The sequence below is a fragment of the Rhamphochromis sp. 'chilingali' genome, assembly GCF_963969265.1.
Source record: "Rhamphochromis sp. 'chilingali' genome assembly, chromosome: 13".
In the NCBI taxonomy this organism is placed as follows: domain Eukaryota; kingdom Metazoa; phylum Chordata; class Actinopteri; order Cichliformes; family Cichlidae; genus Rhamphochromis; species Rhamphochromis sp. 'chilingali'.
In genome coordinates, this window is record NC_137940.1 from 18017384 (window position 1) to 18042272 (window position 24889).

Here is a 24889-nt window from a genome sequence, read left to right on the forward strand (position 1 = left end):
CTGCCTAAAGATCAGATCAGTTCCCAGCATGTTAACAGCGGCGGGCCTACCCAGACTGCGTTCACATAATTGCAGGTGACTTTACTAAGGCCGACGTAAAGACTGTGCTCCCAAAGTTCTATTAGCATGTCGAATGTCCCACCAGAGGAGAGAACACTCTAGACCATGTTTACTCCAACATCAAGCATGCATAGAGCCATACCCCTCCCCCCACCTCGGTCAGTCCAACTACCTCTCCCTCCAGTGTGTGAATGTGTGTGTGAATGGGTGGATGATTGTGTATAGTGTAAAGCGCTTTGGGGTCCTTAGGACCAAGTAAAGCGCTATACAAATACAGACCATTTACCATTTACCATTCCTGCTCTCCCAGCCTTACACCCCCCTCAGACGCAGTGTCAGGCCCACCACAAAGACCATTACAACCTGGAAATGCTCTCTTCAAATCACAGGACCGCTTCACACAGACAGACTGGGGCATATTTGAACACCAGGATCTAGAAAGTTTCACTTCTCCATTTGTACAATCCCAATAGAGCACTAAGGTCGTCCAATCAGATGCTCCTAGTACATCCAAGGTCTTGACTGAAGTTGAGAGGTGACCGGGCCTTTGCAACTGTGGCACCTAGACTCCGGAATAACCTCCCTGTTCATATTCGTACCGCTGAGTCTATCCAGTCTTTTAAATCCCATTATAAAACCTCTTTTTACTTTGGCTTTTGATTCTAACTAGTTGGCTGTTATCTGGCTTGTTGTGTTGTCACCTATTGTTTCTTGCTATGTTTTCTTATTGTTTTGTTTTAATTGTCTTATGCTTTTACTGACTGGGAAGTACTATGGTCAACTTTGTTGTTTTTAATATGTGCTATATAAATAAATTTAGATTTGATTTGATCCCATCCTGTCTAAAATCAGCCACAATCATCCCAGTGCCAAAAAAGTCTCCAGCCTGAACGATTAGCGCTCTGTGGCCCTCATGCAGCTAAATACTTTTACAATTTATTTTTCCAAACCACGGAGCCGCAGTATAAAGACTAAAGAGCCGCAAGTGGCTCCGGAGCCGAAAGTTGCCGACCCCTGGACTAGTCCTTCAGCACATCAAGGATTTCCTCCCCCCAGAATTCGACCCCACCAGTTTGCATACCATAGGGTGACCATATTTTGATTTCCAAAGAAGAGGACACCTGGCCCAGTACTGAAGAACTTCAATAATGTTTACTTAAAGAAATTTTTAACATATTTAAATGAGGCCTTCTCTGTGCGGTTAATGAATGGTGATATAAAAAATGTCATATAGGCTTTTACAAGTCAACAAGGGCAAAAAAAAACCCCAACTTAAAAACCTCTGGAATTAAATAAGGGTACCGAAACAAGGCCTCATCTGTATGAGAAAAATTACCAGGGACGATACGAGGGAAATTTCTTTTGCAGTTTGTCTGAAAAGCTTTTGCAGTTTGTCTGAAAAGCTGCAGTTGCACTTTGGCATCTTTTAAACATCACCAAGGGCTTTGCTGCACGCTGTCTGTCCCGTCTGCGAGTGCAGAAAGTGACTTGGAAAGCAGCAGCTTGGAGATGACATCATACATATGTAGGCCTATAGGAAAACCCGGACATTTTCATCAGTCTCGAAAATCCCCCCGAAAGCCCCGGACAGAACATGAAAAGTGGACATGTCCAGGAAAAAGAGGACGGTTGGTCACTCTAGCATACCGCGCAAACAGATCCACAGAAGACGCCATCGCCACAGCCCTCCACTCTGTGCTGAGTCACCTAGAGAGGTGGCAGAGCTACGTCCAAATGCTTTTTGTGGACTACAGCTCAGCCTTCAATACAATCATCCTGGACATCCTCATCACCAAACTGGTCACTCTTGGCCTCCTTCCTCTCACATGTGCCTGGATAAAGGACTTTCTCACAAACCGGCTCCAGACTGTAAGCCTCGGCCCTCATTTCTCCTCCACTCGCACACTGAGCACCGGCTCCCCACAGGGCTGTGTGGTGAGCCTCCTCCTGTATTCTCTCTACACCCATGACTGCAGTTCGACCCACAACAACATTCTCATCATCAAGTTTGCTGATGACACCACAGTAGTCAGACTCATCTTAAAGGGAGACGAGGCAGCCTACAGAGAGGAAGTCCTGAAGTTGGCATCCTGGTGTTCGGAGAACAACCTGACACTGAACACTAACAAAACCATTGTCGACTTCAGGAGGTACAGCACTGACTTAGCCCCCCTTTACATCAACGGGGAGTGTGTGGAGAGGGTCCACGCCTTCCGGTTCCTTGGTGTCCTCATCTCTGCTGACATCTCCTGGACAGACAACATTTCAGCGGTCGTCAAGAAGGCCCAACAGCAGCTGCACTTCCTGATGGTCCTCAGGAAGTACAAGCTGAATTCCAACCTGCTGCTGACCTTCTACCCCTCGTTCATTGAGAGCCTGCTAACCTACTGTAGCACAGTATGGTACAGCAGCTGCACTAAGGAGGACAGAGCGAGGCTTCAGAGTGTAGTTAAGACAGCACAAAAGATCATTTCCCTCATCACCTGTTTACTTATTGTGAACGGTGATATAAAAAAGTGCATGATATTTTAGGTGACTGAAACTATCAGGCTTATAGTTCATAGATAAATCTTTCATGGTTGATTGTTCATATGCTTCTACATCCACATTGAAGCCTTTTGATTCTGTGTATCACAGTGCATTATGATTCCTGACAGCTGACTCTATTTCCAGGCTCAGCTGCACAGGCTGCCTGCTTTGACTGTTTTTAAAGCAGAATACTTACAATCAGGTTACAGGACACTTTAACATTAACTTGTTTTTCACACTGAACTGGGAAAAGCTTTCCTGCCTATAACTTGAAGGAGCTACAAAACAACATTAAGCTGTTTTCCATGTTTCACTGGAACATGTTAAAGGGTTATATTTGTCTGCAACTACTCTTGCATGTCTTTCTTTGAGTCTGCAGAGGGTGCCAGTGATGTGGAAGACATCATGCCTCGTCCCTATTCCAAAGATGCCACGTCCCAGTGGCCCCCAGGATTACAGGCCCGTGGCACTGACCTGCGAGCACTGTGAGGGTCATGTTTTTTGACTTTTCTAGTGCTTTCAACACCATCAGGCCGACCCTCCTGGGTGATAAGTTAACAGCGATGCAGGTGGATGTTTCTCTGGTGTCCTGGATTGTTGATTACCTAACAGGAAGACCACAATATGTACGTCTCCCACAGTGTGTGTCTGACAAGGTAATCAGCAGCATAGGGGCACCACAGGGGACTGTCCTCTCCCTTCGTCTTCACCCTATACACCACAGACTTCAGCCACTGCACAGAGACCTCCATCTTCAGAAGTTTTCTGATGACTCTGCGGTGGTTGGATGCATCAGCAGGGATGATGAGAAAGAGTACCGGGCTGTGGTCGACTCCTTTGTCACGTGAGCAGAATCATCTGCAGCTCAATCCAGGGGGTCAGTGTTGACATTGTGGAGGACTATAAATACCTTGGAGTACACATTGACAATAAACTGGACTGGGCTACAAACACCATAGCACTTTACAGGAAGGGCCAGAGTTGTCTCTATTTTTTGAGGCGACTGAGGTCCTTCAACATCTGCCAGAAAATGCTCAGGATTTTCTACGAGTCTGTTGTGGCCAGTGCGATCCTCTATGCTGTTGCATGCTGGGGGACCAGGCTGAGGGTCGCAGATGCCAACAGACTCGATAAACTAATCCGTAAGGCCAGCAATGTTGTGGGGATGGAGCTGGACTCCCTCAAGGTGGTGTCGGAGAGGCGGATGTTGTCCAAGATAAAGACAATGTTGGATAACACCTCCCACCCACTCCATGACATACTGGTCAGTCACAGGAGCACGTTCAGTGAGAGACTGAGATTACCCATAATGCACCACTGAACAACACAGGAAATCATTCCTGCCTGTGGCTCCCTGTACAACTCCTCCACCTAACACACTGTTTAGTGCAACAGCTACACCCTTCTTGCACTTGTTCTTTTTCAGCTATTTATTAATAAGTGACTTTTATGTACATATATGCCTGTATATATGGTGCTATTCTTAGTGTATTGTCTGTCTTTGTTAATGTTTGTTTATAATGGAGCACTGTAACAAAAAATTATTTCCCAGAAGGATCAATAAAGTATTGATTCTGATTAACATGCGATCACGTCCTTTCATTATGTAGCTGTCTGCGTACATTTTCGTATGTTTTTAGAACTCACCTGTTTAAATTGTAATAAGGCAATATTAGGGGCGTGGCCTTGTTGAGTGACAGGTGGATGGTTAAACTCTGCTAATTTTAGGCCCCAAACCGGACATCTGGACCGTGTTTGTGCTGTTGGAGCATTTTTAACCCTCCGGCTATCCTTTAATGACATTATCTGACCAGTAGCACGGCTCTTTTTATATACACCCCATCTCTGATGCAGATTACTCTTTTTAGCAGGTTCTTCAGGTTGGCTCAGTTGGCCACAAAGAAACAGAAACTTTGCATGTTGAAGACACTTTGATGACATTTAATGCTGAGGCAGTACAGACACAGTGAACTAAAAGCGCCACGTCCTTCTTCATCACCACCACCATGAAACAAAGAGACAAAGACAGAGAGACAGTTAGCAGCTGAGCGTCCTGCAGGACTTCAGGTCACTTCAGAGATAATACTGATCGATCAGTCAGGTTACAGATTGTATTATGCTGTTTATATACTGATTATTATTATTGTTAGAATAACAGAATGAGTAATTCAGAAGCTGTTTAATACACATTAACGGAGCAGTCCCTCACTTCAGGACCCCCAGTCTTTACTGTACAGACATGTTAGCAATGATCAGCATTTGTTAGTATTAGTTAGCAGCTCAGCAGCCTGCTTACTGTTGATCAGGATGACTGATGTACCCGTATTAATAGTGACTAAACAGTATGTGCATCACATTATAGTTGAAAAATAATGAAAACCTCCAACTTCTTAGAAGTGTTCGGTGTCCACGTTAGATTTAGTCTGTCACGGTCTACAGCAGGCTAACAGTTTCCCCTCGGCTTCAGCCTCTGTGCTAAACTATGCTAACATCATAGGTTGGATTGAATTAAATTCCTCATCTTTACCCATCTCTGAGACGGGAACGTGAGGTTTCTGAAAATGCTGCGTTGTTCTTTAAATCTGAGGACAGAAGACCCAGAACGGTTTCCTGAGGAACGCCACACCCACTGGGAGGTTTCCTGAAGTGGTGGATCAGTCCTTTAATATAACATCGCTTGATCTACAGACAAACTGGATCATTATTAAATTTTTCTTTAATTATTTTTTTGCTACAGGGAGTTAATAGTTAACACTATTAAAGTCCACATGATTGTTTAGGGTCCAGGTCTAGTGTTCAGGTCCAGATCCGGGTCCAGAATTTCATCTGGCTCTTGTTCTGTCCAGGGACACAGAGGACTACAGATCTCATTCAGCACTTACAAACAAGAAAAAGTTGTGGTCCAGGTCCAGGTCTTTACAGGGTTCAGGAGCCTGTTAATGATGTCACCATCAGTCAGCCAGAGCTATGCCTGAACACAGAGACGTGGGCAGGAAGTCTGGATTCAGGTGCTCTGGTTCAGTTCAGGCTGATTTGTTTGCTTCCACGTCTTCTAGTTTCCCTCTACTAGGAAAAAACAAACAAACACGAGAATCTCTAATTCAAGAGTGGGATCCAGACCAGGATCGAGACCCAGATTCAGACCCGGATGTGTTCAGTTTGTAGAAAATCTGGTAGAATAAATGATGGTTAAAGATCAGATTCAACGCCCCCCCCCCCCCGCCCGCACGCCCCTGAAACAGGAAACACTATATGAAGACTTCCTGTGTCCATAAAATGTCCTACATCTCTCAGCAACTGGAATGGTGTTGTTGCTGGAGGGCAGTAACCATGACAACCAGTCTCAGGACTTGTTGTCATCGTAGAGGTCGAGCGAAGCCTGTATATCCGGAAGCTCCATCTCACAGACGACGCTGCGAGGAGACATGGAGTTCCTGCTGAAGAAGCGACCGCCGCCTGGAAGGACAGAAGAACGTCCATCAGAGTTAATTCACTCAGCAGCAGATGCAGACGCATAACTCTTTACTTTTCAGTTTTACTTTGGTTGCTGGATAACGTTGCTCAGTTGCACTGTAAACTTGTTGCTCTACATCCACATGAAGTTGTCTTTTACTTGCCTAGAACATTTATTTGCAGTGACAGTGAATTACAGATGTTGTCGTGTCACTTACTGGTCACGGCGATAGTGATATCGGCAGGTGTTCTGGGCGTGGCCTCAGAATGGGTGGGGCTGAGTGGCTCCAGGCTGATGGATGGCTGGTTGCTGTCACTAAGGGGCGCCCTCTGGTTGCCAGGTGCCTGACTGGCACCGAGGCGATCCACATCCAACACAACGCTGTCCACACAGGGAACACTGGTCTGAGGACAGACAGAGGCAGTCACTCCCAGGTATAATTCAGACACACCTGATGTCTTATAGATGGAAATTTTCTTCTTCAGAAACACTGCGTTGCATCATTGATGCAGCCTGCACTTTTATTTCCAGGGCTTAACAAAGGGAAAAGTTCTGTGTCTAAATACATATTTAAGCAAGAATATTTCCTATAATTGATCAAACTAAAACAGACAAATGCACGAATTCCAGTGTTCTACCATCCATCCATCATCCATCCATCATCTCCTTCTTTACACTTCAGATACTTAACAAGTCTGAGTTATAATTGACAGTGCAAACCAAAGTCTTGCTACGGTTGTACAGGGACTTAGTGGCCTGTAATAACAAGCCGGATACCCCAAATTCCTGAAACAACATCACAGAGTGTAGCAAGAGATGCGGTCAAACGCATTCTCAAAGCCCACAAAACACACATGGGCTGGTTGGAAAAGCTATTGTACACTCTCAAATACCCCTAAAAGGATAAAAAACAAAAAAACAAAACCACGTTGCTCTTCTTCAATCCAAATGTCATTTCGACTCTCCTGACTTCCTGTTGTAGCTGATGAGTGGGATAAATAAACGTGCACATATGCAGTTTGTCCCATTTCAGTTAGAGAAAGGCTTACTGTTTTTTGCAGTTTTATTGGACAAAGCATCACAACTTTGATGCTTTTAAAAGCAATGTGCTTTTTACAATAAAAATATTTACGTTTGCTCATGAATACAGCTTTACTGTAAATGCGCACGATATTTGTCAGCCTACAAAGATGAATTTAGAGTTTTTGATGAGACAGTAGGTATTCAGTGAAGTAACGCTGTGTGCAGACAGCAGATTGCTACAGTCTGAATATTGGTTCAACGCAGTGAATCACAAGAACTTAATCGAAGCAAAGCAGGAATGGAAAACTGAACCTTTGCTACCAAAACTGCAGCTTCACATGGAGCAGTCTGGACCAGCTTTATCTTTTCTTAAAAGAACAACAGGTTATTCTCAGAGTTTATCAAAGAGCGTTCGGTGGACTCTGTCATGTTAAAAAGAAGCATTTTAGATCGTGCCTCTTCAGGTGGACTGATGACACTGCAGGAGATCTGGAGCTCCAGCTGAAAAATAAAGCGGACGCTAGCTCTGGACGAGAGCTGCGATGTCTGTGACGCCGCCCACGTGAGGGATAACCAAAGAGCTCAAGACTGTGAGGAGCTGGCAGCAATGCACTCAGTGAAAGGACTGCAGGGAGGAACGTGATCATGCAGGTGTGTTTGTAGAGTCGGAGGCTGGAACGGGACAAACTGGCAGGTGTTCAAAATGTCAAATCTAAAAATCAGCAATGCTGAAGACTGGTGCTGTTTTTATTTTTTTGTCCCAGAGAGGAGAACTGTCCACACGTCAGGAGACATTAACTCTCTTTGGAGAAAAACTTTCTCAGTGATGAAACAGTGACGATCACACATCTGCTATCCTTCACATTTCCACCTCAGACATTGACCTTAATGTTCAAGCCCAGAACTGTCTCCGTGAACAAGACAAAGAGCTCAGAAATGCAGACAAAGTCATTCAACTACAAGCAAAACGTGGATAAAGTTAAAAGTCTTTAACATTTAATAGAAAAATGCACATAAATGCAAACAGTGAGGAAATGTTGGTCTCTTTACCTAACTCACATTTCTGTTACCTCACTGTAAAATCTACCCTATCAGCAGAAAGACATCGAAATAATACCGAGTTCAGCTGCAACCATCCGCAACAGACCCAGTTTCTCACGTTAGCCAAGCTTGGTGTACGGTGAGGGCACGTCAGCCTGGTGTGAACGCTGGTTTGGATTACAACACATCTGGGTGTCTCTGTTTTTGTGTGTCAAACATGCCCATGTGTCAGCGAGGACTCACCGTGATGCCGAGAGCTTTGAGGATGTTCAGTTTGCACATGGGGCAGGTGCAGTGCTCCTTCAGCCAGGGGTCCACGCACGCTTTATGAAAGACGTGTCTGCAAAGACACAGGCGTGTTATCAAAAAACATCATGCTACGTGTTATCAGCACGACATTAGACATAGCAGACAGAACGAGGAAGAGTTCATAAAACACTTTTAATTACAGAGCCAGACTGGTCTGAGACTGGAGAGCCTGCAGCAACAAGGTCAGACTCACTTGCAGGGCAGGATTCGAACCACATCGTTCAGCTGGTACACTTCGATACACACTGCACAGTGGTTTGACTCTGTGTCCTACACACACACACACACACACACACACACACACACACACACACACACACACACACACACACACACACACAGAGGAAACAGGTCAGAGCTTTGCTGTGATGTTGTCTCTGCTGGTTCTGATAGTGCAGGGGTGGGGAACTCCAGGCCTCGAGGGCTGTTTCCTGCAGGTTTTAGATGTGTCATTGATCCAACACAGCTGGCTTAAATGACTAAATGACCTCCTCAACATGTGTTGAAGTTCTCCAGAGGCCTGGTAATGAACTAATCATGTGATTCAGGTGTGCTGACCCAGGGTGAGATCTAAAACCTGCAGGACACCCGCTCTCGAGGACTAACGTTCCCTACCTCTGTGATAGTGGCTCGCAGTTAGAAGTCTTTCTGATTTATGTTTCTCCTCTGAACAACATCATTGCTCTTTCATCTGAACGTCAGCGACACGTTAACCAAACGGCTGTGAGGAAACCAGATGTTCACATGCTGCATTCAAAGAACGAGGATGTGAAGGATCCAGACGCTGAGCTCATTGTCTATGAACGAGTGAGGTGGAAACTTCATCGAGCAAAAACCTTTTTCAGACAGTTCTGCTCCATCAGCTCTCTTTCCATGTATTACAGCTCTGCAGAGGCAGTCACTCGCTGCCTGAAAGCTCACGTAAATTTAACCTTCTGGGTTTCGGAACCTCATTCACGGGTCCTACATCACATGTGAAGGAGAAACAGCCAACACATGTGCTCACCTTGTCTCCTTTTTTCACCGTCCTCGTCTTCAGCTTTCCGATGGCTTTCTTCGCTGCATCTCCAAGACGATGCTGACAGAGTGAGAGGACAGAGTGTTAGAGTCACAAACATTTCCAGGATTTGGGTTTTGATTCTTTGTGAAATGTGTTCTGATCAGAGTCACACGACTAAACAAACTTCATCTTTACCAAGTCAGTCAGTGAACCTCTGAGCAAATGTGTTCTTCTGAAGCTACCTGGACTCAGAGTCTGCTCTTCTACAGAAAGACTGACTTTCACTGGCCCTTTGTTCTTCAAAGGGCCAGTGAAAGATGAGGCAGGAAACACCAAAAAAGAAGAACATCTGAGTAACAGCTGTAAATGTGTGTCAAATGAAGAATGCTTTCATGAAGCACACCGTGAAGGAAACTGCTGGTCTCCAAACAAACACGGCTCCGGTTTGGAAACACCAACATGGCAGGCAGGGCCATGTTGGAGGTGGAAAACGAATCAAACTATATGAACAAAAGTCCCAGGAGAACATCGGGGGAGCAGAACATGAGAAGAGGGGCGGTCAGCTGGTACAGAAATACAGTAAAGAAGAAAGTTAACCCTTCAGAGGGCTGATTGATCATCGCAGGAAATACTGATGAGGTGAAGGAAGGATCTCAAAGTGACAACAGGAAGTGTCTGAAGAAGGTTTCTCCAGCTGGACTGAGTGAGATCAGGGCGATCGATTGCTGAAGAGCCCGACAGACTGTTTATCAGACAGTGCTTCTCTCTCCGCTCAGGAGCAGAAATCCTGGAAGCTCAGAGTCTTCACAGGAGGAGGAGGACAACACTCACATCAGCGGATATCACAGACTCTGGTACCTGAATGTAGCATCAGCCCGCGGCTAACGTGTTACCTGGCTGCGGTCGCGAGTGCTCGTGTAGCGGATCTTCTGGATGAAGTGAAAGATGAGCCAAGCTGACGAAATGATCATGAGGATGATGAAGGAGATGGAGACGAAGACCAGCGAGCCTCGGTTGATGTTCTTGGTGGGCCCGCGCTGACCAACAACCACGGAGACCAGAACCGTCATGTTCCGCTCAAGGTGGGCCAGGATCTCTTTACCGTATGCCTCTGTGATCATCACCGCCACGATGTCACCCGTGCCTGCAAACAGAATCAGAAACAGGGTGGCAGCAGGGACGGGGACGCTGTGTTAACAGTCATACAGTAAAGTGTACTGGGTATACTGGCTTTAATGGGTTGACCACACATTACAAGTTTAAAAGTGTTTGCAAAAACAAAAGCATGTGTATCATGAGCGCTTAAACACAGCAGTTACTCTGGTGACGGTCTCTGCTCAGACGCTTCAGATCATTTAAACACGGCGTCGCAGTTCTTCTGTTAAAAACTGCTCGATGTTTGTTAAACCCAGACTCCAGGTCAGATTATCGAATCAGCCCAACATAACACTGTAAACCCTGATCTCAGACCAGCTGAAATCTAAGCTCATACAAAAGACCAGGACGTTCAGAAGGCAGCACGCATCACGCCGATCAGCTCAGTGCACACGTGACCAGCACGGTTGGATCTAATTTATTTTTACACCACCCAACAATCGAGATAAATAATCTGTTCTTAACATGGAGTACTTCCTGTTTGTGTTTTCTGAAACTCTAATTGGACATCAGCTTTGTAATTTGTTTCTTTGTCTGTTGATCTCTTCGTGCTGATGTTTCTCCCCATCATCACCTCGCTCTGTCCCACACACAGAGTGTGAGGTCACAGTGACCTCAGCCTCGAATGACACGTTGATCTATATTTAGACTGAACATCGACTCCACCCCCCGCCCGGCAGTCGTCACTTACCTGAACATCTCTGAGGGACGATGCTGCAGCACAAACCAGTGTCAGACTTTAATGAACAGAAACACTCTGATGTGAGTCCATCCTGCGACCAATAAATCAATATGCTAGGATCAGTGACCCCAGCATGCCATCACATTGTGGCACACGAGCTTGAGCTATGAACTCAAACAGCAGAAATTTTGTTTCGCTGATATCGCTGTAGGCGCCCTGACACCTGGACACCAGCGTCCTTGTTGCCGCCATGGCGTCTTTTTTACACGCAGACATGGCCGCGCTCTGATGAGGGGGCGGAGGGCTACGCCAACACCAACCAGCTCCAGATAAGTGAAGCCATCACTCCAGCACCAAAGCCTGCAGTTCCTCTAACGTCCACCAGGGGGACCACAGTAAGTCGTTAAAGCTTTGCCGCTCTTTGGTCTCTGTAGCCAAAAGTATGGCGATTCTGTACTGAAGTACAAGTACTGATACTGGTGTTACAAAATACTCTGATAAAAGTTGAAGTCAAAGTGAAAGTGTACGAGATCTGTACTCAAATACTTTTACTTTGCCTCTACGCCTGGCTCAATAATCATGTCCAGGCTGTGACCAGCTGACCTGCTGCTGCAGCTCTTTGTGGATGTACACAACTGAACAGGATGTAACCCAATGCTTCAGTCCCCACACCAACAGTACACAGTTTATACAAAGTTAGCATGATGGTGGGATTTAATGACTGAATCTAAGCATCATCAGCTTAGCTTCATCTCTGCTAAAACTCATGTAAGCTAACTCTGATCACCACATCCACTGTGTGCCGTCCAACACGGAGCTTTACTGTAAATTCACCAACTAAGCCGTTTGTCATTCACCAAACTGCAGAAAAGTTTCATGCAGCCTCTGACTCACACGTCAGCTCAGTTTGTTTTGCAGGACAAAAGACAGAAATATAACATCCCATCATATAGAGCTGTAAGTGAGCATCCTTCCCTTTAACTCTAAGCTCTCTTCTTCTTCTCCTGTCTTTCTTCCCTGAGTGAAGTTAGCTCTTCCTGTGAAATCTGCAGCTGCAACACATTATGAGTCAAACTGCACACAAACAGTTTGTGTGCTGATGTTTGTTGATGTGATAGAAACATTTAGTTTGAAGGAAGTAGAAGTCAAAAGTTATCTGAAAAATAAATACTCAAGTAAAGCACAGATATGCAGAAGTACAGTGAGGAAGTACAAATACTTTGATACTTCCCTGCTCTGTCTGCAGCTATGCCAGTTTAACAAAGCTAGCTAGCTTTAGCTCATAGCTCTGCACACACGACTAAATGTGGAGGTGCTTCACAAACCAGAGGGTGGAGAATACGTCCATCTTTGCAGTGTGAAGCAAACACTCAGGTAAACGTTTCACCTGTTCAGATGAGTAATATGCTTGTGTGTGTGAACGCTCATCTCTGATTGGCTCGTGCGGTGAGCGCTCTGACCTTCGTGTCCCATCTTGACGGTGTACTCTGGGGAGTTGTTGTAGATGAGGACGGCCGTGGCGTTGTACGCAGCTGCCTTCAAGATCTTCTCCTTAAAGGTGCAGTTACCTCTCTGCATCAGCGCCACCCAGTGGACACTGCGGGGCGGGACCAGGAAGTGAGTGTTTGGGTCGCATCCTTGCCGGTCGACCACTGAGAGGAAACCAAAGTCAGTTTAATGAAGTGTAACTAAAACGACTCAAAGGTGAGCTGCTCAACATTCGATCAATAACTCATCTTTAATCGAGTGAATTTTCCCAGATCAAACAACGATGATCAATAAAAACACTGAGACTTCAGATTAATCAATACATAAACAATAATAACAAGAACAAAGCTGGCTGCTGATCCGCGTGTCATCAGTTAAAACACATGAAACCCCAAAACAGGCATGTCGACACATTACGGGTCAATCACTTCAGATGTTCATGTGAAGCTGATCGTTCTCTATAATGAAAACAACAAAAATCAGCCGATCTGTAGGCTCAGACCCACGTGTGGTGCCCCACCCCCGCTGGGTCAACTTCAGACTTTTTGAGGTTTTCCCAAGGTTTTCAGTTATTTTTATTTTCTGGGAGTTGATTACGTGAATCGAATGTCATGAAACTCCTCAAAGGAGTGAATCTGAAAGTCGGCCTGCTGCAGAGGATCATGGGAGTCAGCTGACAGCCCACCTGTGTGAGTCCAGTCCTCGTGGGACAGAGCACGCTATAGGCTGGTTTAAATCAGCTGACCAGACTTTACACACATGGACAGACAAGAAGATGACATTTTGTAGCACTTATAGTACCTCATTGATTTTAACAGAACCAAGGAGATGTGCAGCAGCTGTACCGTGAACTTTGAACTCAGCTCAGGTTTCACTAGCAGGTGCTCCAACATGCTTTTCTCTGTGTTATAGAGCAGGGCGATATGACCAAAAATATTTATCACGATATACATTCGAAAATTTGCGATAACGATATAACTGACAATATAATTGACACGAGACAAAATACTTTACAACTCCTCAACTTTATTAGTGCAAAAACCCCCCCAAAAAATCAATATATTTTCACTTACACAAGCAGCTTTTTTAAGTGCATTAAAGTTATATAAAAATTTAACAGTGCAAATGCAAATTCCTTGCTGACAGTTTAACCAAAAGGCATTTCCAGTGGAAACCGGCCGACATATCCTCAGCATAACCATGTAGAATATCCACAAAACTTAAAAAGAGGTTATACACACAATACAGTAATATTATGTTGAAGCACAGTATGTATCACTTCGCCAGGCTCCTGCCTACGATAGCCGTAATGCTCCAACAATCCATCAAGCGGTGCGACAGATTTTCGAGCGCCATGTACATAAAATCATTTCGAGGTCAGTAAACACAACCAGAATTCATACATAAGGCACACGGGATTATAAGGGACACTGTAGATTTTCAGAAAAATCAAAGGATTAATTTTAAGTGTGCCGTATTTTCCAAACACGGTAATAACGACGGCCTGCTAGCATGTGCTACCAAAAATAGTGCTTTGTTGTGTATCTGAGGGATGAAAGCTAAACCAGTTCCACACCACTGAAGTTGCAGCATTTTTACAAACCAGTTCTGCTTCATCCGTTTCATTCAATGATCCGCTTTCACTCTTCTCATTCTGCGTCACCGTCATGTGCGTATGTAAACAAAGGCACTGCGCATGCGCGTTTTACCCATATTCTATCGCGATATTTCATTTTCTTATCGTTGCCCAACATTACACCGGTGTTACCGTGAACGGTATGATATAGCCCAGCCCTACTGTGTTATTGTCTTTATTGTGGAACGGCTGCATTCAGCTGCTGCTGTGGTTTGAGCTGGAAAAACACTGAACTCAGTTATTTTACTTTGTTACACGTCTGATTGGTCACAGTTATAGTGACATGAAGGTCTGTGTGTGTGAGTCTGTGTCTGTGTTGGCGCTCCATCCAGCAGCTGCAGTGTCCTTGGACCATCTGACTGTAATCTGACACTTCGGAGCAGAGACTCTCCGACCTTCAGCAGCCAGAAAACCTCTGCAGTGTCTCACACACACGTGCACATACACACACATGCATGCATGCACACACACACACACACACACACACACACACACACACACACACACACACACACACACACACACACACACACACACACACACGCGCACAATCCACTTCATCAGCTGCTTCCTAGTGTTCATGGGAGCAGCTGATGGAGTGGATGGTGTGTGTGTGTGTTTTTGTTGACAGTGAATGTTGGTGTGTGTCGCTGAATTTGGCTGATTACTCTGACGGCAAAGAAAACAACAAATCAGCTTCTCTTAAACTCACAACTTTTTCTGAAACAAAGAGATAATCAGAGTAACTTCCAGGATCCTCCATCAGTGGGTTAGGCCACATCCACCTTTTCTCTTTCTCTCCTGAACAGCTTTGATGCGTTGCTCATACCGAGGCTCTGAGCTACCTTTACATTTGGCCTCTTTTCCTGTGTTCAGCTGAATGAGGGTGTTTTTAAATTGCTTCCTGTCAGCGTGGACAAGCAGCACCTGAAAACTCCTCACCTGTCTTCAAGCGCACACAGCCTTCAGAGGAAGCTGTTGTATCTCTGATATCTGCATTTTGGTCGCTACTCACCTGGTGGTGACAGGTGGGGGTAGGGACATACACTGTTGGACTGGGCCATATCATACCATTCACGGTAATACCGATGTAATGTTAGGCAGAAAATGAAATGTTAGCGGAGAATGAGAAGAGCGAAAGTGGATCGTTGAATGAAACAGATGAACCATAATTTGTTTGTAAAAATGCTGCAACTTCCGTGGTGTGGAACAGGTTTAGCTTTCGTCCATCAGATACACAGCAAAGCACTATTTTTGGTAGAGCATGCTAGCGGGCCGTTGTTATTACCGAACTGATTTTATGTACACGGCGCTCAAAAATGTTTTAGTACGACTTTGCTAAGCTACGTAGCCGCACCGCTCGGCTTGTCGGAGCATTACAGCTATCGTAGGCAGGAGCCTCGCGGAGTGATACGTACTGTGCTTCAACATAATATTCCCGTATTGTGTGTGTATAACCTCTTCTTAAGTTTTGTGGATATTCTACATGGTTATGCTGAGGATATGTCGGCCCGTTTCCACTGGAAGTGCCTTTTGGTTAAACTGTCAGCAAGGAATTTGTATTTGCACTGTTACATTTCTATATAACATTTCTATATAAAAACAGCTGCTTGTTTAAGTAAAATACATGGATGGGTTTTTTTGCACTAATAAGGTTGCAGAGTTGTAAAGTATTCTGTCTCGCGTCGATTATATCATCAGTTATATAGTTATCGCAAATTTTCAAATATATATTGCGATAAACATTTTTAGCGATATCGCCCTGCCCTAATACACTGGGAGGTAACTAAACAGCTACACCTTCACACCCAGTTCAGTCTGCACCACCTTAGACCAGTACAGCATCCACATCACACCACATTACTCCTTCTGTCAATCTCCTGTTCCCCTGTAGTGACCGAACTCCTTGAGCCAGGAACCCCTGCCAAACTCAGAGTCTGCCCTCCACCTTTGTGGCTGAGAACCAAGTGCACTTACACTCCCCCTTAAGAAGCTGAACGTTAGCCTTCTTTATCCAAACGTGTGCCTGGGATCATCGTCCTATTGGAACACCCAACTGTGTCCAAGCTTCGACCGAGTAGCTGTTGATGAGAATATTGAGGTGTTCCTCCTGTACCTGAACCACTGACAGCCCAGACCATGAAGCTACCACCACCATGCCTCAGTCGCACAGAGTCCTTACGCTTGAAAGCCTCCAAAATCCAAAATGTGTGCTGTACAATTATTCCACCGTGGAGGCAGAACACCCACATCCAATGAATGGATGAACTTCTGATAACAGCCAGCTACAAAACACGGCTCGTGTTCGATCAGCTGGTCCTCCCATTTGATCAAAGAACCTGATTTAAATTATATTATTAGTCTATAAAAAATAACAGAGAGCTCAGAGATGATCTGGACCTTCAGCCAATCGTCGACTGTTCACTGAAGCCTCATCAGAAATGTCTCAGTGATGGACAGCTGTCAGGAAGACGTTCTTAATGAAGGGAAACGGGAAAATGACGAGAACTGGACTGAAGACCAGAGGAACAGGTCTGCTGGACAGATGGATCCACATCATGGTCAGTGTGTACGAGGAGATCAGGAGGTGTTCCCACTGTCTGCAGCCATCTGTGAGGCACGGTGGAGGTCATGGTTTCAGCTGCAGGTCAGTCAGTGGTGTTGGAGATTTTTGATAAACTCATGAATTATGAAAAGTGCCATGAACAGTATCGGTCATGGATGGGCCTCCCCATAGCCTGGAGCTCAGCATCACTGTAAACTTCACTGAAGCATTGTGGGGTCATCCTGACAGAGGACACAACAAGGCAGAGACATCCAGAGAGCTTTGAATGTCCTTGAAGAACCTCTCCTGAAGATCCTGCTCAGAGAGCTGAAGGATGAAGCTGCTCACACCAAATATTCACTTTCAAACTCGTTACAAAAGTACATGAAGTTTTTGCCTCATTTACTGTGTTTCCATGTATTTTCCTACAAAACATAACCAAATGAGGGCTGACTCTGACCAGAAGTATGTGGAAACGTCCACTCAGCATTCATTTTACTGACACTGCAGGTGACAGGTGTGTGTGCTCAGATACCTCCGTGATGCGGTGCAGGTGCGACGATCACACCCCTGGTGTCGACCTTGGGGGAGTTCTGTCCATACTTCCCGTCATCGCTGCTAATCACATGGATGGCGTTTCCTCGCCCGTCCAGCACCGTCGCATTCACTGTAGCGCTCACAGACTCCTCCACCACCATGTTTGTGTCAGAGCGCCCTGCTGACACAGAGCGAGCCTGCACCGGGACCGGGACCAGGACCAGGACCGGGACCAGGACCAGGACCGGTGGGAGGGGGAGACGGGTCCGCATCCTCACAGCGTCTCCTGGTCACATCCAAACTGTGAGAAAGAGAAACAAAGTTTATGAGCCGGGCAGCAGCAACGGCTTGGGAGCTTCCTCTGCTTTAGGAAACAGGAAGTCCTCAGCACTGTGGATTTGTCATTTATCACCGTGAACGAGACGCGGGCTCTCACCTGTCACTGAGAGTCTGTCCTCCAGATGTTGGTCTCTTTGTTTACATTAATCCTCCGGATGCTGTTTCCCGGTTGGCTCTCCAGAGGATGATGTGTTATTCCTCTTTTGTCCTCCAGATGATCCTTTGTCTCCAGATGTGAGCTCGTGTTCGTTAATCTCTGGGTTCAGGCTGGAAGGTGCAGCTCGGACATCTGGAAGGTCGGAGCATCAGCAGCAGGCCAATATCTGGTGTTTGCATCCCGGAGCCTTGCGCTGGTTGGAGCCCGGATGGTAGCTCGGAGGTCGGGGCAGAATAGCTCGTTTTCAGCGGACTGCAGCCGCCTGCGGTTCCGTTAACAGTGACTGAGCCTCCGCCGTCTGCCGCCAGGTGCAAGCAGACACACCGGCGGGCTCCCGCTCGCCGCGCTCCCCCAGAGGTTCGATGAAATGCTCGTGAGAGGATTTGGCTCGTGCTCGGTGTTTTTTCCGGTTTGTCGCCGGTGAAAGCTGCGCGCTGCGGAGGATCGAGCCCCGTCTCCGTCTCTCCGATCAGCGAGAACTGCGCAGGCGCACACTGAGGGGCCCGGGCTTCATGTTTTGTAGCTGAGATTTGGATCAGCTGTCGCGATAGCTGCAGAGAGGCGGAGCTAATAGTAACAACGACGACGATATCGATCGCTTATTGATCACCGACAGGTTGTGGATGTCAGCTGTAACAGTGCAACGTGAATGAGCAGCAGCAGGCGGTCAGACTGAGCCCCCTGCTGGACACCGTCAGTACATGCAGGTGGGCTCAGTCTGACCGACAGCAGCTCACAGGTGTGTGTGTGGCTTCAGGTAAATCAGACAGGTGGCGCTGCTGGTGCCCTGCTTTGGAGCAGACCTGCTGAAGCGTCATGAGTGTTTGTGATGAGATCAGTCGTCCTGAAATATCTCACTCCTGTATAAACTCTTACCTGTGCATGTAAATGCAGTACATGAGGTTGTTTTAGTGACCTGAGAGCCACTGATTCCTTTCAGAGCAGCTAAAGTCCAGTTTGCTCTTTTGCAGGTGACCTTTGACCCTTCTCAGGTTTTATTTTGTGCAGTGTTGTCGTCTTTTCTTCTTGCTCTGAATTTTTAATTTTCTTCAAGCTCCTGCTTTATGATTCCTTCCAGATGTTCCTGCTGTGCTCTGCAGGGCACACAGAGGCCATCTGAGCCTGAGCTCGTGTGGAGCATCAGACATGAACAACGCCCTAAACTTCTGCATCAGCCACAGACGGGAAGTCTGCTTATCAGCTGCTAACCGCTCGGGAAGATGGAGATAGTTTCTCACTAGTTAGTTTCTGAGGACTGAAGCAGAGCTGCACGTCTGAGTGTGACGTCAGTGTGAGGCCAGGTGAGAGCAGTGCAGGTAAGCCTCATCATGTTTTACAGGTTTTGTTGTTTATTCAGTTTTGTTTTTGATTTTCAGTTTTCAGAGTTTCTTGTTTCAGTTTTTTAATGTATTTTTTCTTTTCGCAGTAAAAGTGGAAAATGCTTCAGAGTAGAAACGCAGCTTGCCCCGCTGAGCTCTGATTGGGTGTGGGTTGTGGAGAGGATGGCGGGGAGGTAGTAGGAAGCAGGTACGTCAGGACTTCTATACTTCTGAGGACATAACAGTTTTTAAAAGTCTACAAACAAAACCAGCTAGCCTGAAGTGAGAAGAGGAAGACACGCACGGGTCCTCACAGAGGCACACATACCAGACACAGACACACACTTGGATTGCATCACCAGGGGAGGGGACAGCACAGCAGCTCTGAGATCAGACAGAACGCCTCAGACCACAGACGGGACTACTGCTGACAGCATTACTACCAATACTACCAGTACCGCTGATACTGGGAGAGAGTACTGTCAGTACTAGTCTGAGGTGAGCTGAAAAACATCTGCTGCAGCTGTGACTCAGTGAAGAAGAAGAAGAAAAACAATGAGGGGGCTCACTGGGACTCTCCTGCTCTTCGTCTGCCTGCTGGCGTTCGTCTGTAGCGTCTCTCCTCTTCTTCCTCACCCCACAGATGAATGTCCTTTTATGGCCATCCATGAGTCTTCTTCTCTTCTTCCCGTGAACGCGTAGGCAGGCTGACAGTTTTTACTGGCAGCTTTCTGAACCTGAGGGCATTTAAACAGAGTGAGGATGCACAGTGTTTACAGAGGGAAGCAGTGCCTCCTCCTCAGGGTCGATCATTTACTGACACTTTAGACAGCAGAGAAAAAACATGTACAAACTTAAAAGTCTGAAAATACTTTGTGTGCATTTGAAGACACTTTTATAAAATTCACATGTTTAATCAAACCTCTCAAATTAAACTGAATTAGAATACTTTATTGATCCCCAGGGGAGGTCATCAGACATGGAGAGACACCTGCTGTGTTTATTAAATGACCTTCAGTTAGGACCGGCTGTATATGTGTGTAATACCAATACCAATCAATGTCTGTGAAGGTTCTCAGTCATCCAGGTCATCGTAGTCAAAGGAGCTTGCAAAGAAAAGCGTCTGGACTTCTTTAAGTTACTTGAAGACGTTTCACCTCTCATCCGAGAAGCTTCTTCAGTTCTAAGGTCAAATGGTGGGGAGTCCCAGATTTAAACCTAGTGGGAGTAACCTCCCACAGAGGGACAAAAGGACCTCCTGATGATCCTCTAATCGCCTGAGCCAAGGTGTGAAACTGGGTGTGGGTCCCAATCAGCCAGAGTTTCGGGTGTGTTCATTGTGAAACCTGGCCCCACCTTATCATGCGAATTCCTGAGGTCAGATGGCCCAGGATGTGAGTGGGCGTTAAGGCGTCTGGGGAGGGAACTCAAAACTGGATTATAGATGGCATAGTTGGTGTCGTAAACCACCGCCTCTGTTCAATCAATGTAAACTTTATTTAAATAATTACTTTTTACAGACACAAGCTGTGCCCCAATTCCGAGGCCACATCCTCCTGAGGACCCAGCCTTCACGGTCTACGTGGGCCGGGTCCTCCGAACATCGAGAGCGCCGAAAGTGAGCGGCTGTGAAATGGGACAGTCTAGGTTTACGGCACCGCTGCCTCGGAGGAGTTTAATAAACTCAGCCGTCTGCTCCTTGCTAGCTAAGATATAACAGGACACTGGAGTAAGGTCTTCTGTGATATCAGTTTTCTGTTTGACGTTTATTCAGCTGTGTGAAAACTATAACTTTAATCTCAGCCAAACCGATTTACTCAGGAACAAATAAAACACTGAAAAAAGTCAAACAATAACATTTTTAAGTCATCTGAGTGACTTGTATATCATATCATGTTTAACCTGAGTAGCCAAAGACTGCAGGGGTCTGAAAACGATGTGCCCTATGGAGCGGGTGGGTAACAGACGTCTCAGAAAACATCGGAGCACTTTTACAAATATGTGATATCTTGATAAACCGAGCAGATATTTGAAGTTTACACAGCTACATTCTCGCCTGGAAATATGTTAAAAGTTTATTTTGTGACCCAGAAAGAGTAATAAGAGTAATATTAAAACTAAGCTGAAAAACAGGAAAACTGGAATTGGCTGGGCCGCGCTATCAATTCTGGGATACACTGGGCCACGAAGGATACATCCAACAATCATTAATCAATAATCATAATTGTAAATGTCTCTGAAGTTACAGGCTTGTCCAAGATCAATTATAGTCTGTCTGAACCTGCATGTGATCATGTGCTGATGCAGAACACGGTTCTATTTTGGTGATGAGTCTCTGGAAACACAGAACACACCTGAACACCTGTTCAACCAATCACATTGACTTTACTCTGACCTGATCTCCAGGTCTCCTTCATCAGCCTGTGGGACAGGAAGCTTTAACGTTCCCATGGATCCAGTTTAAAGTCTTACAGCTCTAATGTGGAAATAAACATTAGAAATAAACAGCAGCACTGAGCGCGCTCAGACACAAAATCATCCATTCAAATCGTGGTTTAACATTAATTACTGTTAGAGTTTTATGGTTTTTATAGATTTCATCTGACAACATCTCTGATTGGTTTGAGTAGCTGGAAGCTGTCCTGAACTTTGTTTGTGGTCACACCCCTCTGGTTTCTCTGTGACGGTGGGTTGTCTGGACTGCTGATCACAAGGCATCAACAACCCCCCCTCACTAGCCCTCTCTGTGCAAACACATCCACTTCCCCTTGACTGAAGCTTTGTGGAAACCTTTATGGAAAATGAATGTGCATGTAAAGTACCAACACAGTTCACTCATAACTTTTTGTGTCTTTGTACACTGTAATAACAAAATCCCACAGCTCACCATTTGGGATGTAAAAGGTTAGCGTTCATCCAAAGTAAAGTGGGTCTTTAACAGACAGGTGAGATACAGAGGTCTGCAGAGAGAAGGAAGTTCCTGCTGAACAGAAACATAGAGCACTCTGTTAGCTGTCCAGTTTTATCTCAAAGGAAGCAGGAAGTGCAGCTAACAGGACACGACAAGCTCCAAAAAGTCTTTTTAAAAGAGGTCTTGGCACTCGGCAGCCATCTTGGAATGAACTTGGGCAGTATGCCACCGTTCAGTGATGATGGTTCTCGCAGGAGCGACATGACCTTTCTGTGTAACATCGTTAAATCTTTGAGCACAAACAGAAAATCTGATACTGGTGCCCAGCCACGCTGGGCGAAGTTGCCGTAGAGAGTCCCAGATATAAACCTAGTGGGAGTATCCCCCCACAGGGGGACAAAAGGACCCCCTGATGATCCTCTAATCGCCTGAGCCAAGGTGTGAAACTGGGTGTGGGTCCCAATCAGCCAGAGTTTCGGGTGAGTTCATTGTGAAACCTGGCCCCACCTTATCATGCATACCTTCGCATGATAGGTCCAGGGACACAAAGGCCAGACACCACATGGAGCCGTACATGTTGCCGTAAAAGATCGCCATGACAAAGCGGCAGAAGGGCTCGCCGAGCTCCCAGTTGTTCCCCCGGAAGTGGTAGACGATCCGAAATGGCAAAGCCATGAGTAGCAGGCAGTCGGCCACCGTCAGATTGATGAGCAGCGTGGTGGACGGCAGCTGTTTGGTCCGGAACACCAGAACCCAGAGAGCCAGCAAGTTGGAGGGCAGACCGACCACAAAGGCGAACAGGTAGAGGATGGGCAGGTACAGGTTGGTGGCTGGAGCCTGGATCCCCTTCAGTTGCTTTTCCTTCAGAGTTGTCCCATTACAGGTAGGCCTGAGCCGGAAGGTCCGCAGACCTGCAGGGACACGACACACATCAGAGCGTAACAGGTCTCCGCTTAACCCGCTAAAACTGATGGGAGTGCGGGCACTCCCATTGGTTTTAGGTCAAACTTTAACCATTTAACCACTGGCTCAATTGCAAAATTCCAACTGTTCCTGAAAGCAGCAACTCTGCGCTTGCATTGCAAGTCGCAACATCCAAATCTTGGCAAATAACACAGAAAACAACAAAAACAAAACAATTTTAAAAAGATGGTAAAAAGAACTCAAGAACCCAGATGACTGATAAAATGTCTACAGCTCCATCACACTCACTCACTCTCTCTTCTCTCAGCCAACCTCTGTCTTTGCAGGGTTGCCTGAGGGTACCGTAATGACTCCAACTTTACTGAAAAAGCACTGTGTTGGCAACCTTGCTGGCCGGGGGAAAATTCTACGGTCACGCCATCCGGGTGACGGTACTGGTGCTGCTGGTCTTCATCGTGTTTCTGCTGCCGAGCAACATCCTCCTCCTCCTCACCTATGCTGACAGCTCACTGGACGGAGATGGAGAGGACCTCTACATGCCCTACAGTGGGGCAAAAAAGTATTTAGTCAGCCACCGATTGTGCAAGTTCCCCCACTTAAAATGATGACAGAGGTCAGTAATTTGCACCAGAGGTACACTTCAACTGTGAGAGACAGAATGTGAAAAAAAAATCCATGAATCCACATGGTAGGATTTGTAAAGACTTTATTCGTAAATTAGGGTGGAAAATAAGTATTTGGTCACCTCAAACAAGGAAAATCTCTGGCTCTCACAGACCTGTAACGTCTTCTGTAAGAAGCTTTTCTGTCCCCCACTCGTTACCTGTATGAATGGCACCTGTTTGAACTCATCATCTGTATAAAAGACACCTGTCCACAGCCTCAAACAGTCAGACTCCAAACTCCGCCATGGCCAAGACCAAAGAGCTTTCGAAGGACACCAGGAAAAGTATTGTAGACCTGCACCAGACTGGGAAGAGTGAATCTACAATAGGCAAGCAGCTTGGTGTGAAAAAATCAACTGTGGGAACAATCATCAGAAAATGGAAGACATACAAGACCACTGATAATCTCCCTCGATCTGGGGCTCCACGCAAGATCTCATCCCGTGGGGTCAAAATGATCATGAGAACGGTGAGCAAAGATCCCAGAACCACACGGGGGGACCTGGTGAATGACCTGCAGAGAGCTGGGACCAAAGTAACAAAGGTCACCATCAGTAACACACTACAACGGCAGGGAATCAAATCCCGCAGTGCCAGACGTGTTCCGCTGCTGAAGCCAGTGCATGTCCAGGCCCGTCTGAAGTTTGCCAGAGAGCACATGGATGATACAGCAGAGGATTGGGAGAATGTCATGTGGTCAGATGAAACCACTGGGAGAATTTCAGTGCCCCTCCCGAAAATTTCCATTCTCCCGATTTTCCACCCGGACAACAAAATTGAAAAACCATATTGCAGAATTCATAGCGCGGCCCAGCCAATTCCGGTTTCCAACAATGGTGGCAGCTACTTAGTTTTAATATTACTCTTATTGCTCTTTCTGGGTCGCAAAATAAACTTTTAACATATTTTCAGGCAAGAATGTAACTGTGTAAACTTCAAATATCTGAGCCGATGAGAACAGCAAACTCCACATCGTTTTCAAACCCCCGCGGTCTTTGGCTATCAGGTTAAACATGATATATAAGTCACTTTGATAACTTAAAAATGTTATTGTTTGGCTTTTTTCAGTTTTTATTTGTTCGTGAGTAAATCAGTTTGGCTGAGATAAGTTATTA

The 24889-nt window shown here is 46.0% G+C and overlaps 2 protein-coding genes and 1 long non-coding RNA gene across 3 annotated transcripts; 1 reads left to right on the top strand and 2 right to left on the bottom strand.

Moving 5' to 3' along the window:
* Positions 1-4509: 4509 nt before the first annotated feature.
* On the bottom strand, positions 4510-18585 carry rnf130 (ring finger protein 130). The gene is made up of 9 exons (XM_080901737.1): positions 17896-18585; positions 17458-17760; positions 12714-12905; positions 10310-10560; positions 9423-9494; positions 8610-8686; positions 8351-8447; positions 6261-6447; positions 4510-6045 (listed from the first exon to the last, which is right to left on the bottom strand). Exons 2-9 carry the CDS (start codon positions 17729-17731, stop codon positions 5933-5935), a joined length of 1263 nt encoding a protein of 420 aa, XP_080757863.1. The 5' UTR covers positions 17732-17760; positions 17896-18585; the 3' UTR covers positions 4510-5932.
* A 108-nt stretch (positions 18586-18693) lies between these two features.
* On the top strand, positions 18694-19803 carry LOC308408853. Its single transcript, XR_013973857.1, has 3 exons — positions 18694-18926; positions 19034-19271; positions 19382-19803. It is a non-coding gene; the product is annotated as an uncharacterized lncRNA (long non-coding RNA).
* A 169-nt stretch (positions 19804-19972) lies between these two features.
* On the bottom strand, positions 19973-23187 carry LOC308408768 (proteinase-activated receptor 3-like; the record flags this gene model as incomplete). The annotated part of the gene is made up of 1 exon (XM_080901180.1): positions 19973-23187. A coding segment is annotated over one exon (582 nt), but the record flags the coding sequence as incomplete, so codon positions are not given.
* Between the last annotated feature and the right edge of the window lie 1702 nt (positions 23188-24889).